Below are 19,002 nucleotides of genomic sequence, written 5' to 3'. Positions count from 1 at the left end.
CAACGCCGGATCCTTAACCCACTGAGCAAGGGCAGGGATCACACCTGCAATCTCATGGTTCCTGGTCCGATTCGTTAACCACTGAGCCACGACGGGAACTCCCTGTGTATATATAGCTTTAAGATAAATTCCTAGCCATGAAATTGCTCTCGCTCTCTCTCTCTCTCTCTATATATATATATATATATTTATACAATTGGTATCATGCTTAAATTAGAAATTTGTTAATTAAAATACTGTATTTTATATGTAAAAATATCTTTTCCAATTTTTTTTCCCTGTGGTAATTCTTAGAAGTTCAGTAGCTTCAGTATTTAGACAAAGACAACGAGTTCAGGTACCTTTTCTAGCCAAAGAACCCTTTAATAAAACCACATTTTTACATATTAAGCTTTTGCTGACTCATTTGTCTTCACACATGGAATACACCAGTAACCTCATGAAACCTTAAGCAAAAACAATCTTTTTCTTTTATGAAATATCTCATATTCAAAAATACAATTCTAAAGGACAGTTTTCACTTATGAAAGACAAAAATAGGCCTTATTAGGAGTTCCCTTGTGGTGCCCTAGGTTAAGGATCCCATGTTGTCACCGCAGCGGCTTTGGTCGCTGCTGTGGCTCAGATTTGATCCCTGGCCCAGGAACTTCCTCATGCCATAGGCGTGACAGAAAAAAAGGGGGGGAGCTTTATTAATTTGAAATGACCTATAACAAAAAATAAATTTAAGGTATCTGATAAACTGATTTATTTTTCCATATGCTTTAGATCCCCCCCCAGCATCTCATTGACTTGGTCTTATGTTGAAGCAAAATGTTAAAAAGAGGTTAACTTGCTTATTTTACCTATATCCATAAAGTAAGGGGAAAGTGACTAGTCTGTGAACAAACAGTAGCCTTTGGCTAAATCACTTGAATTGTTTAAAAAAAAAAAGAAGATACTTCAACGTAAACTTAAAAATTGCCTGTCAGAGATGACTACTCATATCTGCTTATTCTGAACCAGAAGTCTGTCTTGAATCTTTGTAATCGTGTCTGTTAATCTTAGTCCAGACTTTTCTTTTAGCTTCATCTGATTTATTTTGCAGTTTTACAATTCCTTTTTTTTTTTTTTTAGGTTTCTCTGCCTCTGCCTCTTTTTTTTTTAATAATTTTTATTTTTTCCATTATAGCTGATTAGTTGGTTTAGTGTTCTGTCAATTTTCTGTTGTACAGCAAGGTGACCCAGGCACACATACATGTTTACATTCTTTTTCTCACATTATCATGCCCCATCATAAGTGACTAGATATAGTTCCCAGTGCTGTACAGCAGGCTTTCATTGCTTATCCATTCCAGAGGCAATAGTTTGCATCTATTAACCCCGAATTCCCAATCCATCCCACTCCTCCCCCTCCCCCTTGGCAACCACTTTCTATTTTAATTTGTGACTCCAAGGAACCTTGAAGTTTTAGAGGCTAAAAGACAGCACCTGAACAAGTTTATTAATTGACCTGCTGCTTAAAAAAAAGGGGGGGGGGAGGGTCCTATTGCGGCTCAGTGGAAACAAACCTGACTGGTATCCAAGAGGATGCAGGTTCAATCCCTGGTTTTGCTCAGTGGGTTAGGGATCCATTGTTGCTGTGAGCAGTGGAGTAGGTCGCAGACATAGCTCGATCCCGAGTTGCTGCAGCTGTGGTGTAGGCTGGCAGCTGCAGCTCCGACTCAATCTCTAGCCTGGGAACCTCCGTATGCCTTGGGTGCAGCCCTAAAAGAAAGAAAGAAATAAAAATACAAAAGTATAATCATCTTTGAAGAGTTTAGAGTGAGTGGTGGTTTAATTCATATTGCCTATGAATTAAAACCCTGGCTTGTACACCGGAATTACCTGGGGGCTTTTAAACAATACTGAGGGCAGACCTCATATCCACGGGAGTGGGACCCAGCATTGAGAGTTTTAAAAAGTGCTCCATGTGAGCTCTGCTATTGTGCAACCAGCATCAAGAGCTACCACTCTGGTAGAGTTGCTCAAAGCTAATTCTGTCTAGTAAGGAGTCATTTAGTGCTACTCCAAAAATTAAAATGCTTGCTGAGTTAACTCAGCCTTCTAAAGGATGATGGATTACCAATGGTGGTAGTAGATGAGGTAATTTTACTAGCTTTTTAATTTTATTAGTTACATTTTAATTTTAAGTACATTATAAAATAAACATAAGTATCACATCAAACTGACATTTCATGAATACTGCTTCAGATAAAGCTAGGTTTTTTTAATAGCATGTGCGAATTTAAAAGAATTCACCAAACTATAGATACATTTAAGTGAGTGATTATATAGTACATAGGCATGGCCGAAATCACGAAAATGTTGAAGAAGCACAACAGCAACTTTGGCAAAGGATACCTACTACAGCTTAGGATTAGAAACCAAAGTATTGGTGCTTTTTCTCCTAGATATATTTATGGTAAAATAATTTTTCTGGCTTTTAAGGTTCAAACTTTGAGCACTATGAGAATTACAATTTCTGTAAATCTTCAAAGCATTGCTTTCTAACATGAAGTTTCTTGACACTTGGGGGTCTCAAAGAAGTGTGCCTTGTGCATCAGAATATTTTGTTCCTCTGTCTTTCTAAAATATAGGTGATCCTGTGGTGGTAAGAAGAGGAAGGTGTGTGTGTTATGTATGTGTGTGTGTTAGAAGACTGAGTGTGTGCGCATGTACAGACACAAGAGTCTGAGATAGAGATGTGTGGTAGGAGGGGTTGATGTACTGGTTGCATAGATCACCTGGATACCTGGATAGAGAAGAGTATTAGTTATGGGACTTCACCTACCACAGGTCCCTATTCTCCCCAATTCTCAGGAGGTTGGTAAGTCTGCCATGACAAAGAACCATTTAGGAAACACTGCTTTAGGTTCTCTCATTGGTAAAGTAGGTTGCACTGGTTGGGCCAATTAAAATGAGCTCTCTTGATGAAAAATTAATCAGTGGATCTAAGAAAGAAATGGACAATTTTATTCAAGCCCATCCGAGTGTTATAACCCAGGAACTGCTCTCAGAAAGCTCTGGGAATTGTTCTGACCACTTGAGGTCAAAGCACAGTTATAGAAGTTTTTGAAACAGAGGGCCATCCATTAGGTGACATAAGAGTGACATCTGACACAATCCATCCCTACACGTGCAGAGCAAATAGCACAGGATTAAGAAGGAAAGTTCTCTCCTAAGGAATTGTGACCCTTGGTGACATTAAGAAGGAACGTTATCTCCTAAGGAGGTCTGGTTAACTCAGATAACCAACACGCTAAAGGGGCGGAAGGAGGCCCAAAGGGGCAAAGAAAATTTTATGTTTAAATTTTTCCTATCTTGCCATAAAATAAATTTTATTTCATTAGCTCCATATAGAGATATTTAGCTATCCTATACAAAAGACCTTTTTGGTTCAGAGGCATTTGACGACGCAAATTAGCTTTTGCTGTAAATAGTAGTTTTTATCAATAATGTACATATACTTCAATTATAGAGGCAGCTATTCTAAGCAAGAGTAGCCATAGTCCACATTTAAATTATTTTCTGGAAGTTAAGAACACTGTGGTGCAGTTACAATGTTGTAAATGTTTGTCTTATATAATTTTATAGAATGGAAGCTTCTTGCCTAGAACTGGCCTTGGAAGGGGAGCGTCTGTGCAAATCAGGAGACTGCCGTGCTGGTGTGTCATTCTTTGAAGCTGCAGTTCAAGTTGGAACTGAAGACCTAAAAACCCTTAGTGCTATTTACAGCCAGCTGGGCAATGCTTATTTCTATTTGCATGATTATGCCAAAGCATTAGAATACCATCATCATGATTTAACTCTTGCGAGGTAATTAATGTGAGCTTTTTCATACTCTTTCTCCCTAAATTAACTGTCACTTAAAAAGACACTTTCATTCAATTAAAAAAAAAAAAAGCTAACAATGCATTTTGTGAGTTCTGATTCATTGGCATTGCATTGTAAAACTAATCTTTAGGCTGAACAGTTTAATTAAAAGCAGATCACTAGTGGTGAAATGACCCTAAAGTTTAATTAAATGAATGCAAATTAAATTTAAATATAGAAATGTAAGTTTAAAATTTTTATTTAAAGTAGGTTTCAAGGCTAATGGGTCTCTCTTACTTTTAGCATGTCATTTGTTCTCTAGGGAAAACTGGATTCTGGCTGGTTAATATCTTCACACACTATTTTCTTTTCTTCTTTTCCCCAGGACTATTGGAGACCGGTTGGGGGAAGCCAAAGCTAGTGGCAATCTGGGAAACACCTTAAAGGTTCTTGGGAATTTTGATGAAGCAGTGGTTTGTTGTCAGCGACACTTAGATATTTCCAGAGAGCTAAATGATAAGGTAATGAGGCAGCATTAGACGGTAGGCCAGAAAGTTTCATTGAAATTGCTTTGCGTTTCAGTCGCATTTAATCATTCTGTAGTTTATCTAAAAGTTAATACCAGAAAGAAAGTATTTGTAGAAAAATGGAAGAAAAAGAGAGATGTAATAAAAATTTTTTGAGATGAGAAAAAGGAAATAGTGACAAGTCCTTTCACAGGTCGTATGGATGGCTAATGTAAACATTTCTTTCTCTTGACCGTCAAATCAAGGATATTATAAATAAACATAAGTGATAAGCATTATAATACCTGGCCTCTGGGTTCAAAATGTAAACTACTCATATCTTCATCTAGGTAGGAGAAGCAAGAGCACTTTACAATCTTGGAAATGTGTATCATGCCAAAGGGAAAAGCTTTGGCTGCCCTGGTCCTCAGGACGTAGGAGACTTTCCAGAAGAAGTCAGAAACGCTCTGCAGGCAGCGGTGGATTATTATGAGTGAGTAGCACTGATGCAGCCATGTGGCCCACCCAAGCCAGTAGTTAAGTTTTTAAGTCTGGCAAGGGCTGTAAAGTATGGACTAGCAAGTAAACCATCAAAATGTTTTCAAAATGTTACAATGTTATATTAGTAGCAAACCCCTTCTGCAGGAAAACTTTAAACTGCAGACCAGCGCCACTTAGTGGTACAAATGAGAAATATCACTGGTTAGTCTCAGTTATTTAAGACTAAGTTTCATCTTTTATCTATACAATTTCGTAAGACTTCTTAGCTATAGGGGTCTAATGACATTAACACTGTCCTGGACTCTGGGCAGAAACCTACACATATGCACATATATTTTCTTTCTTTTTCTTTTTTTTTTGTCTTTTCAGGGCTGCATCTGCAACATATGGAGATTCCCAGGCTAGGGGTCTAATTGGAGCTGTAGCCGCTAGCCTACGCCAGAGCCACAGCAATGTCAGATCCAAGCTGCATCTGCGACCTATGCCACAGCTCACAACAATGCCGGATCCTTAACCCTCTGAGCGAGGTCAGGGATCGAACCTGTGTTTTCATGGATGCTAGTTAGATTTGTTTTTGCTGAGCCATGACGGGAATTCCACAATTATTCCACTTTAGTAACTGAATTTAGTTCCAGAAAGACTTCTGACCATTTACAGATGAACTCTACCCAAAGAATAAAGGTGCAACAGAAATTGACATAACATTGTAAATCAGCTGTATCTTTAAAACATGGTACATTATGGCTGTAAGCTTATTTAAATTTTTTTTTCCTGATACAAAGTGTTAGATTTGGGAGTTCCTACTGTGGCACAGTGGGTTCATGATCCAGCTTGTCTCTGTGGGTTAAGGATCTGGTGTTGCTGCACCTGTGATGTAGATTTTGGCAACCTGACCTGGGAACTTCCACATGCTGCAGATGCAGCCAAAGCAGGAAAAACAAAAGTTTTATATTTGTAAGTAAGATCAATCAGTGTTTTTCTCAAATGTATTTTTTCTCACTTTTTGTTATCATGTAGGGAAAACCTATCACTGGTGACTGCTTTGGGTGACCGAGCAGCCCAAGGACGTGCCTTTGGAAATCTTGGAAACACACATTACCTCCTTGGCAACTTCCGGGATGCAGTTATAGCTCATGAGCAGGTACAGTGCAGGGCTTTGGAGCCAGGTCATTTTCTCCATCAGAATTTTGAACCATGATTAGATTATTCTTTAGTTTTTTGTGTATTTTTTTAATAGTTATATCTAATTAAAATTTTCTGTTTCAGCGTCTCCTTATTGCAAAAGAATTTGGAGATAAAGCAGCTGAAAGAAGAGCCTATAGCAACCTTGGAAATGCGTATATATTTCTTGGTGAATTTGAAACTGCCTCTGAATACTACAAGTTAGTCAAACATTTCTGTAGATAAATGTAAAATGACTAGTTATGCAATCCACCCGGTAAATCATAGGCTTTAGGTTTAAAGCCTTTTTGCTGCATATGAGCAGCAGGACCTTGGGCTTTCTGAGTCCTGGTTTTCTCAGCTGTAACAGAAGATACCCATACTTCACTTTGGGGATTGTCATGAGGGTTGGATGAAAGAATATATTGAGCACTTATTTAGCATAGTACCTGGTACACCGTGCTTAGTACATACTGCTGTACCTAAGATTTAATAGCAGCAGTATGGCCTCTTTATGTTTTAATTAATTTTTATCTTTAATTGTTTTAAAATGAGATTCTAAACTTTTAAAGTTTTATAAACTTGTTTAGCATATGTGGTGTGTGTATTTATATCCAACCCCCCTCCAATTATAGTTTGGGTAAGAAAGTTTCCACCAGTGATCACTGAATTTTCCCCATCATCCTACCATCATATCGAGTTCTTCTGCCACCTTCTCTGCCCATGTTTGCTCCTTGCAACAAGCTGAGTTAGCACTCCCAGCTTCTTGGCAGGCAGGGTCTTTCTAACCTGTCAGTAGATGGGAAAAGTACATGATAGCCAAGTTGAGACTGCTTCATATTGCCTGCTCTGTGCTTTCTAGGTTGTTCAGTTTTCCCTAATTACCAGGAATTGAAGGCTTTTACAGACCTTAGACAAAAGCCAGTTTGACTGAACCAAAGACACAGTGACTGATTTATATTTTGTGGTTTAAAAAAATCCAATGTGAGAGAGTTCTGAAAAGTTTATCATCTAAACAAAGGTAAAATTGCTTTAGGTCCGTCTAACTAGAATGTCATCCCATCCTTCAACTAATGGTTGATACTCGTTGGTTGGCTAGTTAGATGTGAAGTATCCTTTTAAATAAAATACATCACTGTACAAAGAGTATATACTTTAATTTTAAAAATAAAAACCAAAAGACGTAGAACAGAAATAAATGATGTATTAAATACTGAAAAGTTCTCTGATAGAGTGCATGGTGGCTGTTTGGCTAAAGAAGCATGAGTATAAAGTAAGGAACCTTACTTACGCCTGCCCCACACACCCACAGGCAGGACAGGCCCCAGAACTTTACACATATTCCAAAAATGCTGGTTAAAGATATTTTGGAACTCTTCTTTGGAATTGTTTTCAGGGCCACGCAAGAAGACTCTGTTACATTATAGATCTGTATCCTTTAGGATAGAAAACAGTAGTTTGGTAAACCTACTTTAGTAACTGAATTTGGTTCCAGAAAGACTTCTGACGACGTAGAGATTAACTGTACCCAGAGAATAATGGTACGGCAGAAATCGACATAACATTGCAAATGAGCTATAATTTTTTTAAAGATTAAAAAAAAAAAGAATAATGGTGTGCCAGAACAGGATCTGAAGGCAGTCCCAAAAGTCTTCCAAAAGTGTTTGAGAGGACAGACAACGTTAGAGTAAGTGTGTGGCCTCCCAAGGTGACAGCTTTGAAGGTATCATCATTAAATATATAACTTCAGGATTGTTTGCCTTAAAAAAACTATCACATTCTTATATACTTACTTTTTCATATAGTTATAAATGCTATGAAATACTTAGCAGAAATTATCAGAAAGAGTTGTTTAAATTATAGGATCCAAAAGCATCTGTAGATTTAAATTCTGAAGGTAATAATAGTAACAAAACATATTAACATTTACTAGCATCTCCTGTGAGCAAGATGCTATTCTAAGTACATTATATATGCTCATTCTTTTAATCCTCACAAAACACTGTGAGGTGTTTTCCCAATTTCTAGTGCATAGAGGGGTTGAGTGACTTGCCCCACTCGCAGAGCTCGTGACCAACAAAGTTGGGATTTGAACGCTGATAGTCTAGCTCTAGGGTCCATGCCGTTAACTGCCACACTAGCTTCTCATTGATGATTCCATTGAGGTAGAATTTGGTTACTATTTAAATGTGGTATTTAATATCCTTCATGAATCAGTAACTGTGTAAAAATTTTAACTAAGTATTTTCAATTTTGACAAAATATAAAGACAATAGTTAGAAAAGAGAGGTTATGTGGGAAAAGGTCACTTTATGTTATACTGCAACAAGGAAAGTTTTTTTTTTTTGGTCTTTTTGCTATTTCTTTGGGCCGTTCCCGCGGCATATGGAGGTTCCCAGGCTAGGGGTCAAATCGGAGCTGTAGTCACTGGCCTACGCCAGAGCCACAGCAACGCAGGATCCGAGCCGCGTCTGCAACCTACACCACAGCTCACGGCAACGCCGGATCGTTAACCCACTGAGCAAGGGCAGGGACCGAACCCGCAACCTCATGGTTCCTAGTCAGATTCGTTAACCACTGCGCCACGACGGGAACTCCCGAAAGCTTTTTTTTAATGTTAAAAATACTATGTTAGGAGTGCCTGTTGTGGTGCAGCGGAAATGAATCCGACTAGGAACCATGAGTTTGCAGGTTCAGTCCCTAGCCTTGCTCAGTGGGTTAAGGATCCGGTGTTGCCGTGAGCTGTGGTGTAAGTCAAAGACGCGGCTCGGATCTGGCTTTGCTGTGGCTGTGGCATAGGCCGGCAGCTATAGCTCCAATTAGACCGCTAGCCTGGGAACCTCCAGATGCCGCAAATGCGGCCCTAAAAAGACAAAACAACAACAACAACAAAAAACTATGTTACTCTTTAGAAGCACTTGATCTCATGATCAGTCTTCTTTTCTCTGGGGAATTAATTGGTCTCATTTATTTTAAAAGTCTGGATTTGCTTTTTGAGTTTCCAGGACATCTTTTCATTTTATCCTGACGTAATGGAGAAAGTGTGGGATATTAGGCTGTAAAACAGAATTACTTTAAAGGCAGGAGGAAAAGTGAGTTTTATTTTATGATTATTATAGCCCAAAATAAAAATGATCATTGTATAAGAATCAGTTTCTTCTTTCAGAAAGACACTACTATTGGCTCGACAGCTCAAAGACAGAGCTGTAGAAGCACAGGCTTGTTATAGTCTTGGGAACACACATACTTTACTTCAAGACTATGAAAAGGCCATTGACTATCATCTGAAGCACTTGGCAATCGCCCAGGAGCTAAATGATAGGTAAGTTATACACCTTTTTACTGTAGACATGATGGAATATAGATGTATTTTTGAGTCTCTGTAATTTTTCCTTTGCCTTTTTCTTTGTTTCGTTTGTTCCCTTTGTGTTCTTTTTAATTCCTTTTTAAAGAATCTCTTCCAGTGACCTCTTCTGTATGTTATTGTTTGAAGGGCTTGCATATTAGAGGATTAGACTGGTTCATATAACCTTGAACCAGGATCAGTAAATAGGTCACCAACTCAGTTGCCTGCAGAGGTCCTCCTCATTAGGTCAGTGTAGAAATGGTGCTGAAATTAGATATTAGGCCCAACATGAAGCTATTCAACTCCAGCTAAGTGTTGCTGGCAGGAATGAGGATCCTGTTATGTCCAAAGCCTCCTTTTTTCAAGAGAAGCTGGAAGTTCTGAGCTGAGTTTTTCTTATATAATCTTCTAATTTTTAAATATTAATGGTTAGGTTTTTTTTTTTTTTTAACTGTATGAAAAAAACAGAATATCTGTGGAGGACTTTAGTCTGTGATGTTTGCTTCAGTAGGGGAGATTCTTATCTCAGTATGAAGAACTTGTCTATGCAGTTATTCAAAATGAAGTGTGCTACCTCAGGTGGTATTGAGGTCTCCCTTCTCATGGTATTCAAACACAGACTGCAGGATTACTTGCTAAGGCTGTCCTAGAAAGAAAATGAGGTAGTTGAACTGCAAGACCTATCCCTGAAACTTTATTTATAATACACTGCATGTTTAAAAAGGATGTTTTCTGTAGTTCCCATTGTGGCCTATTGGTAATGGACCTGATTAGTATCCATGGGGACACGGGTTTTATCCCTGGCCTCGCTCAGTGGGTTAAGCATCCAGTGTTGCTGTAAGCTGTGGTATCCCACACGCATGTACCTCAGATCCCACGTTGCAGTGGCTGTGGTGTAGGCCAGCAGCCCCAGCCCCAGCTCGGATTCAACCCCTAGCCTGGGAACTTCCATATACCTTAGGTGCGGTCCTCAAAAGACAAAAAAAAAAATAAGACCAAATAAATCCAAAGTGTTGTTTATACCTTTAATTCTTTAATTATTACTAGATAGATTTTATTCTTTACACAGACCTCCTTTCAAATAACTGCATGTTAACGAATTATTTTGTAGAATTGGTGAAGGAAGAGCATGTTGGAGCTTAGGAAATGCATACACAGCTCTAGGAAATCATGATCAAGCAATGCATTTTGCAGAAAAGCACTTGGAAATTTCAAGAGAGGTACAAAGCTAAAAACTTGTAATCTGTGCTATTAATGATTCACAAATCTGCAGCCCTTTTATTTCTCTAGAATGCTCCTATATGGCTAAGTAATACATTTAATTAGATATTGTTCTCTTGGCATAAGAACTGCACAGAGCATTTGGAGATACAGGCCAGAGGTGTTAGCACTGGCCTTGCTGTAGGCAGACGGGCAGGTAAGACTGAGTGTGGAGGAATGGGAGGATGACGGTTGTGTGCCTGCACTGTCCCCCCATCTCTCCATGCAAAAGCAGGTGGTCTGAAAGGCAGAACATGGCTTTTGGAATCGAGGACTGGTCCCTGGTACGCTTCTGCCACTTGCTGGCTATTTGAACCTGGAAATCTTTTCTGAGCCTCATTTATCTCATTTGTAAAATGCAAATAATAATATCTGCTTTGCAAATTGTTGTAAGGATTAAAGTATATAAAAGTCCCTACTAGGGTAAACGTATGTGAAAGTAAATGTCTGGTGCTGGCTTAATAAATACTGTTACTACAGTATGGAAATACAGTATTCTAAGGAAGTTTTATTCATGTGATGCCAAGTTAATGTGTCACAGAATAACCTACATTATTATTTAATGTGATCACAGAGCAATATAATATTTAGAGAAGTGCAAAATTGATAGAATATAATTATCGGTCGTACTGCCATATTTTAGAAACTTTCCTTTTCTTTCTTCTTTAAAATGCTATGAATGAAAAACCACTCCATTTGTAGGATTATAATCCTAAAATGACTATTTTCATTTCTCAGTATCTTCTTCCAGTTTTAATATCACAACATTTTCAACTAATCTTCACCATTCTTTAAATACTATTTTAAAATATAAATGCCTGTGGTTGTAGGTTGGAGATAAAAGTGGTGAACTAACAGCACGACTGAATCTCTCAGATCTTCAAATGGTTCTTGGTTTGAGCTACAGCACAAACAATTCAGTAATGTCTGAAAATATTGAAATTGATAACAGTTTGCATGGTGAGTATTAGGTCTTCAAAACTCCATTTCTTTATTCTCAAGATTTGCATATCTCTAACTGGGAAAAAAAAATCCCTAAAAAAGAAAAAAAGTGAGAATTTCTATTGTGGCTCAGTGAGTTAAGAACCTGACTAATATCCATGAGGATGTGGGTTCGAACCCTGGTCTCACTCAGTGGGTTAAGGATCTGGCGTTGCTGCAATCTGTGGCATAGGTCACAGATGCAGCTCAGGTTTGGCAATGCTTTGGCTGTGGCTGGCAGCTGCAGCTCCCATTCGACCCCTAGCCCAGTAACTTCCATATGCTGCAGGTGCGGCCCTAAAAAGAAAAAAAAAAAAAAAAAAAGGAACACATTTTTGAATACCATCTATATATAACTCTATGTGAGACCCATTTTAAAGATCTAGCCTAGGCTTAGAAAATTCTCATTCTGGAGTTCCCGTCGTGGCGCAGTGGTTAACGAATCCAACTAGGAACCATGAGGTTGCGGGTTCGATCCCTGCCCTTGCTCAGTGGGTTAACGATCAGTGTTGCCATGAGCTGTGGTGTAGGTCGCAGACGCCGCTCGGATCCTGCGTTGCTGTGGCTCTGGCATAGGCTGGCAGTTACAGCTCCAATTAGACCCTAGCCTGGGAACCTCCATATGCCAAGGGTACGGCCCTAAAAAGACAGAAAAAAAAAAAAAAATCTCATTCTGCTGGGAGTCTAGGAAAAAATTCTCATTCTACCGTACAGCACAGGGACCTACATCCAGCCTCTTGGGATAGACCATGATGGAGATAATGTAAGAAAGGGAATGTATATATATGTATGACTGGGTCACTTTGCTGTACAGCAGAGATTGACACAACATTAAATCAACTATACTTAAAAAAAAAAAAAAACTAGGAGTTCCCGCTGTGGCACAATGGGATTGGTGGCCTCTTGGGAGCACTGGGATGCAGGTTCGATCCCTGGCCCAGCACAGTGGGTTAAGGATCTGACATTGCCGCAGGTACAGCTTTTATAGAGACTGTGGCTCAGACATGATCCCTGGCCTAGAAACTCTGTATGCTGCAGGGCAGCCAAAAAAGAAAAAAAAAATACCTATATTTAAAAACAAATTATCTGTGAAAAAAAATTACTGACACAGACAGATGTTTTGAACTTGCAAGTCAGTGAAAAATTTAGCTTTTTTCTTTCCAATTTCCTTCTCTAAACCCATACAGACAAAAGAAGGAAAATAAATTAGTGGCTAGTATCTCATTAAGACTTTGAAAGAGTATTTAGCTGAAAAATGACACTTTAGTATAAACAGGGTAATAAACTGGACCGTATGCTTTGTAATTGAATAATGGGCTAAAATATTTTCCTGTGTTCATTTTTCAAATAGGTTGTGCTGTGATAGCTCTTGTATTTTTAACAAATTATCACTTGTCTTCATGGACCACTCTGGCTATAGCCCTATTCCTTTGTTCCTTTTTATAGGAAAATTTGAAAATAATACCACCGTTCATTTTCCTTACTGCCTCACCTCCCATTCTGTGTTCAACCCACTGGACTCTGGCTCTGGCCCCATCGTGACACTAAAACCTTTACAAGGTCACCAGAGAACTTCATTCTACCATTGATCAGTTGGTTTTTTTTAATTTTTTTATTTTTGTCTTTTTAGGGCCACACCTGCGGCATATGGAGGTTCCCAGGCTAGGGGTCCAGTAGGAGCTACAGCTCCACATATGTCACAGCCACAACAATGCCAGATCCAAGTTGTGTCTGTGACCTACACCACAGCTTATGGCAACACCGGATCCTTAACCTGCTGAGCAAGGCCAGGGATCGAACCTGTGTCCTCATGGATGCTAGTCAGCTTCGTTTCCACTGAGCCATGATGGGAACTCCACATTGATCACAGTTTTAGATGGCAGCTTATTTGGTTTCTTAGCTGTGTATCTTACAGCTGGTCACTCCCTCCTCAAAATTTGCTCGCTTGGCCTATAGGATTTACCCTCTTTTTCTGGTTTGCCTCCACCTCTAGCCACTCCATCTTCATTCCTCTCTCATCCTCATCTTTCCCTTCTTGACATTTGCAGGGCTGGGGTTCAGTTATTGGTCGCTTCTTCCTTCCTTCTCTCTTTCTCTATTTTCTGTCCATCCGTATCCTTCATTCCCTTCTGATTTTATCCTTTTTTCTCTTATCCTACACTCTAGAGATCATGTTTCTAGTAGAACTTTCTGTGAGAATGGAAATCTTTTCTATCTGTTATCCAGTATAATGGCCTCTAGTCATATGTGGCTGTTGAGCATTTGAAATGTGGCTAATGCAAAAGGGGTGAATTTTTAAATATTATTTAACTTTAATTAGTTAAAGTTTTAAAAGCCACATGTGGCTAGTAGCTACTGTTTCAGACAGCACAACTAGATGATTTTGTTCAGTTGGTTGGTTTTCACATTGATATTTCCAATCATAATTTCTGTCTGGAGTCAGAGATTCATATATTTAACATTTCCATTAGAATATCTAATTGGCCTCTAAAACTGAACATGTCCAGAGTGGACCTCTTGTTTTTTCTCCCCAAACACGTTCATCATCCAGTCTGCCCTGTCTCAAGAAATGATACCACCACTCACACAAGTGTTTAGGCCAAAAACCTCAAGGTTCCCTTTCCTCTACTCACTCCTAAATCCAACCTTTCAGAAATCCTCTCTTCAGAATAGATCCCTAATCTCTCTTACAGTGTCCACTGCAACAATCTTCGTACAAGCTGTCAGCATCTCCCAGGAGAGCACAAGCCTCCAACTGTTTCTCACTCTTGATCCCTCACACTGACTTCCACAGAGCAGCCAGAGTGCTCTTTTCAAATGTAAATCATGTCATGTCATTTCTCTCCTCAAAACCCTCCAGTAACTTCCCATCGTACCCAGAACCAAATCCTCAGTCCTCACCATGGTTAAACGGCCCAGCGTCATCTGCGCCCAGGTTACTTCAACACCATGTCCTACCGCTGCCCCCATGCCCAGTTTGGCTCCATAAAGACAGGTGGTTTTGTTCTCATATGTTCACTGCTGTATCCCCAGGGCCAGGAAAAGCCTACTGGCTAAAGGAACTGCAAGAAAACTTAGGTATTTCTGGTGTTGGCTGAGGGCAGAGAAAAGACATCTCCCATAAGAACCTGAATTCATATGCCTGTCTACATACTGGTTTAGAATTTGATTTATTATGCATGCACAGTAAGAAAGCCCAATTCATTAAAGTGTTTTTTGGTTAAAAATGCTCCTAGTGGAAGATCAGATGTTTTCTGGAGAAAAGCCATCCTCGATCCCGGTCTATAAAAGCTCAAAACAACAACAGAATTATCAAACACCTAAAGAAATAAGTCACCATGACTAAGAAAATAAAAGCAAAGTTATATCACCAAGATTTCAAGCATTAGAATTATCAAAAATAGAATTTAGTAGTCCCCGTTGTGGTGCAGTGGTTAACAAACCCGACTAGTATCCATGAGGACACAGGTTTGATCCCTGACCTCGCTCAGTGGGTTAAGGATCCGGAGTTGCTGTGAGCTGTGGTGTAGGCCACAGACTCGGCTCAGATCCCATGTTGCTGTGACTGTGGTGTAGGCTGGAAGCTACAGCCCCAACTTGACTCCTAGCTTGGGAACCTCCTTATGCCACAGGTGCGGCCCTAAAAAGAAAAAAGACCAAAAAAAATATTACAATAACTATGATTAAATGTTCACAGGAATAATAGAATTGAAACAAAGGAGTAACAAAGATGATCAGGCAGATCTGAAAAATATAACAATAGTTGACAATTATTGGGTGCTTACTATGTACCCAGGCAGTGATTTAAGTGCTTTACTTGTTTTAAGTACCTTAATCCTAACAACTTTAGGAGGTTAGTTTCTGTTACCCTTAATTACAGATGGGGAAATGGAGGCAGGAGAGGTTAAGTACATTTCCCAGGGTTACCTATGGGAAGTTAAACCTAGTCATTCTGGCTTCAGGGTGTATGTCTTATCTGATATTTATATCTTTTTCTTTTTTTCCTTGCTTTTTAGGGCTGCAAATGCAGCATATAGAAGTTCCCAGGGTAGGGGTTGAATCAGAGCTGCAGCTGCTAGCCTACGCCACAGCAACATGGGAGCCGAGCTGCATCTGGGACCTACACCACAGCTCACAGCAACCTACACTATAACTCATAGCAGCAATGGATTCTTAACCCATTGAGCAAGGCCGGGGATCAAACTCAAGTCCTCATGGATACTAGCTGAGTTTGTTACTGCTGCACCACCGTAGAAACTCCACAAAAATGATGTATCTTTTAAAATTATAGTTGAGCTACAATATTAGTTTCAGGTATATGACAACAGTGATTCAAAATTTTTATAGATTACATTCCATATAAAATTATTACAGGAGTTCCTGTCGTGGCTTAGAGGTTAACGAATCCGACTAGGAACCATGAGGTTGTGGGTTCAATCCCTGGCCTTGCTCAGTGAGTTAAGGATCCGGTGTTGCTGTGAGCTGTGGTGTACTTCACAGACATGGCTCAGATCTGGCACTGCTATGGCTGTGGCATAGGCCGGCAGCTATAGCTCCAATTCGACCCCTAGCCTGGGAACCTCCATATACTGGGGGAGCGGCCCTAGAAAAGGCAAAAAGACAAAAAATAAAATAGTTATAAAGCATCAGCTACATTCTCTGTGCTGTATAGTATATCCTTGTATCTTGTTTCATGCATAGTAGTTTGTACCCCATCTCGCCTGCTTCTCCCCTCTTCTCTCTCCTTGATGATAACCATTAGTTTGTTTTCTGTATCTGTGAATCTGTTTCTGTTTTGTTATATGCATTACTTTTACTTTTTAGACTCCAAATATATTTCTTTTTTTTTTGGTCTTTTGTCTTTTGTTGTTGTTGCTATTTCTTGGGCCGATCCCGCGGCATATGGAGGTTCCCAGGCTAGGGGTCTAATCGGAGCTGTAGCCACCGGCCTATGCCAGAGCCACAGCAACGCGGGATCCGAGCCGCGTCTGCAACCTACACCACAGCTCACGGCAACGCCGGATCGTTAACCCACTGAGCAAGGGCAGGGACCGAACCCGCAACCTCATGGTTCCTAGTCGGATTCGTTAACCACTGCGCCACGACGGGAACTCCCAAATATATTTCTTAGTATGGGTCATAATTAAAACTATGGGTCACATAGATTTAATGGCAATATAGAATACTGTATGAAGCAGCTAATCAATTCACTTTTTTTTTTTTTTTTAAGGGCAGCACCCATGGCATATGGAAGTTCTCAGGCTAGGGGTTGAATCAGAGCTACAGCTGCCAGCCTACACCACAGCCACAGCAACTCCAGAACGAAGCTGCATCTTCAACCTACAACTGCAGCTCATGGCAGCTCCGGATCCTTAACCCACTGGGTGAGGCCAGGGATCAAACCTGTGTCCTTATGGATACTAGTTGGGTCATTACCTTGAGCCATAATGGGAACTCCCAATTCACATTATTTTAAAGCATTCATGAAACATTTTCAAAAACTTGACCACATGCCAAACCACCAAATTTGAAAGAATCTATGTCATGTAGATTTCACGCCCTGAGCGTAGTGCAGTTAAGTAAGAAATCAGCAAGAAAAAAATTAAAACAGAGACTCAATAGACTTTTTAAAAGCCCAGATTTGGTTCTTTAAAAAAAACTAACAAATCTACAGCAAGATTATTGAAGAAAAGAGAGAAGGGGACGTAATATAGATGCAGCAGACATTTATCCTGAAGAATTTTATTGGAAAACTTAGGAGAAATGAACAATTTCTCAAAAAACAGCTTACCAGAATTGAATCTAGAGAAATCTAATGGTAGAATGCAAGGTGAACAGATGACATCACTGTGCCTAAAACCATAAAGAAATTTGATGAGTCATTTAAAATCTTTCCACTGAAAACATACCTAACCAAGGTGATTTTACAAGTGAAATCACATTTAAGAAGACTGATTCCAGCCTTCTACAACATTTTATAGGTAACTGGAAAAATGGGGACACTTCATCAGTCTTCCTGAGAATAGTATAACCTCAATATCCAAACTAGACAAGAACAGTTGTACAGAAAAGGAAAGTTACAGGCAAGTCTTTACTCCATGAACATAGATACAGAAATTCTAAACAAAATATTAGCAAACCTGATCTCCATGTATTTAAAAGAAATTAGGAATTCAGATTTCCCGCTGTGGTGAAATGGGAGCAGCAGCATCTCTCCAGCACTGGGATGCAGGTTTGATTCCCAGCCCAGCACATTGGGTTAAGGATCTCACGTTTCCACAGCTACAGTTTAGGTTGCAACAGCGGCTCATATCTGATCCCTGGCCCGGGAACTGCATATGCCACAGGGTGGCCAAAAAAGAAAAAAAAAAAAAAAGTCCAAAAAGTAGGAATTCCAGGTGGACTTAGTATTAGTTAATCAAGTAATGTAATAAACCAGTAAACATAGTAAAGGCAAAAACAGCTCAGATGTCCAACAATACATCAGTAATTCTATCAAATGTAAGTGTTCCATTTAAAGGACAGGAGTATGATACAGGTAAAAGAATAAAATCCAACTAAGTGTAAGAATATAGAAAGCCTGAAAATAAAAGGATAGAAAAAGACGTATCATGGGAAAACTAATAAAAAAAAAAGCTGAATTGCTGTATTATTATCAGATAAAATGTATTTTAAGGCGAAAGACCTTGTTGGAAATGAAGGTCTCTTCACAGTAGTTAACAGTTCAATTCACCAGGAAGATAAAAGCCTTAACTTTCCATGTGTCTAGTAAGCCTAATAACAAAGCTTCAGGAGTTCCCGTCGTGGCTCAGTGCTTAACAAATCTGACTGGGAACCATGAGGTTGTGGGTTCGATCCCTGCCCCTGCTCAGTGGGTTAAGGATCCGGCGTTGCCGTGAGCTGTGGTGTAGGTCATAGACACGGCTCGGATCCTGCATTGCTGTGGCTCTGGTGTAGGCTGGCAGCTACAGCTCCCATTCAACCCCTAGCCTGGGAACCTCCATATGCCATGAGAGTGGCCCAAGAAATAGCAAAAAAAAAAAAAAAACTTCAATGTACAGAAAACAAAACTGACCAAACTAAAAGGAAAAATGGGAAAATCCAGACTCATGAGGGGAAATTTAAACACATTTTTCTCAGTAATTGCTCCTATAAAACAACTAAATATTACAAAGTCTGTCAGTTCTTCCCAAATTGATATAAATTCAGTGTGCTGCCATGCAAATCATTACTTTGTGTGTGTGTGTGTGTGTGTGTGTGTGTGTGTGTGTATGTGGGTGGGTGGCACTTGAAGAGATCATTTGTGAATGTGTATGAAAGAAAAAAGGGCTAAGAACTCAAAGCCAAACCATTCCTGATGAAAAACAAGAAATGAGAAGCACTTTTTCTACAGATAGAAAGACTGAAAAGCTG

General features: G+C 39.5%; 1 protein-coding gene across 3 annotated transcripts in view; it reads left to right on the top strand.

The window, feature by feature from the left end:
* The window catches only part of GPSM2 (G protein signaling modulator 2), a 62,741-nt gene that overhangs the window by 20,657 nt on the left and 23,082 nt on the right, over positions 1-19,002 (top strand). For all 3 annotated transcript variants that reach the window (XM_047785140.1, XM_047785139.1, XM_047785141.1), the window contains 8 exons: positions 3,616-3,837; positions 4,220-4,355; positions 4,691-4,833; positions 5,859-5,982; positions 6,108-6,223; positions 9,169-9,324; positions 10,460-10,568; positions 11,439-11,568. In XM_047785140.1, coding sequence (XP_047641096.1) covers positions 3,617-3,837; positions 4,220-4,355; positions 4,691-4,833; positions 5,859-5,982; positions 6,108-6,223; positions 9,169-9,324; positions 10,460-10,568; positions 11,439-11,568 — 1,135 coding nt within the window. In that variant the 5' untranslated portion in view covers position 3,616. The remainder of the gene's footprint in view (positions 1-3,615; positions 3,838-4,219; positions 4,356-4,690; positions 4,834-5,858; positions 5,983-6,107; positions 6,224-9,168; positions 9,325-10,459; positions 10,569-11,438; positions 11,569-19,002) is intronic.

Source organism: Phacochoerus africanus, chromosome 6 (genome assembly GCF_016906955.1).
Source record: "Phacochoerus africanus isolate WHEZ1 chromosome 6, ROS_Pafr_v1, whole genome shotgun sequence".
NCBI classification, from domain to species: domain Eukaryota; kingdom Metazoa; phylum Chordata; class Mammalia; order Artiodactyla; family Suidae; genus Phacochoerus; species Phacochoerus africanus.
This window is presented reverse-complemented; position numbering and strand designations above follow the sequence as displayed.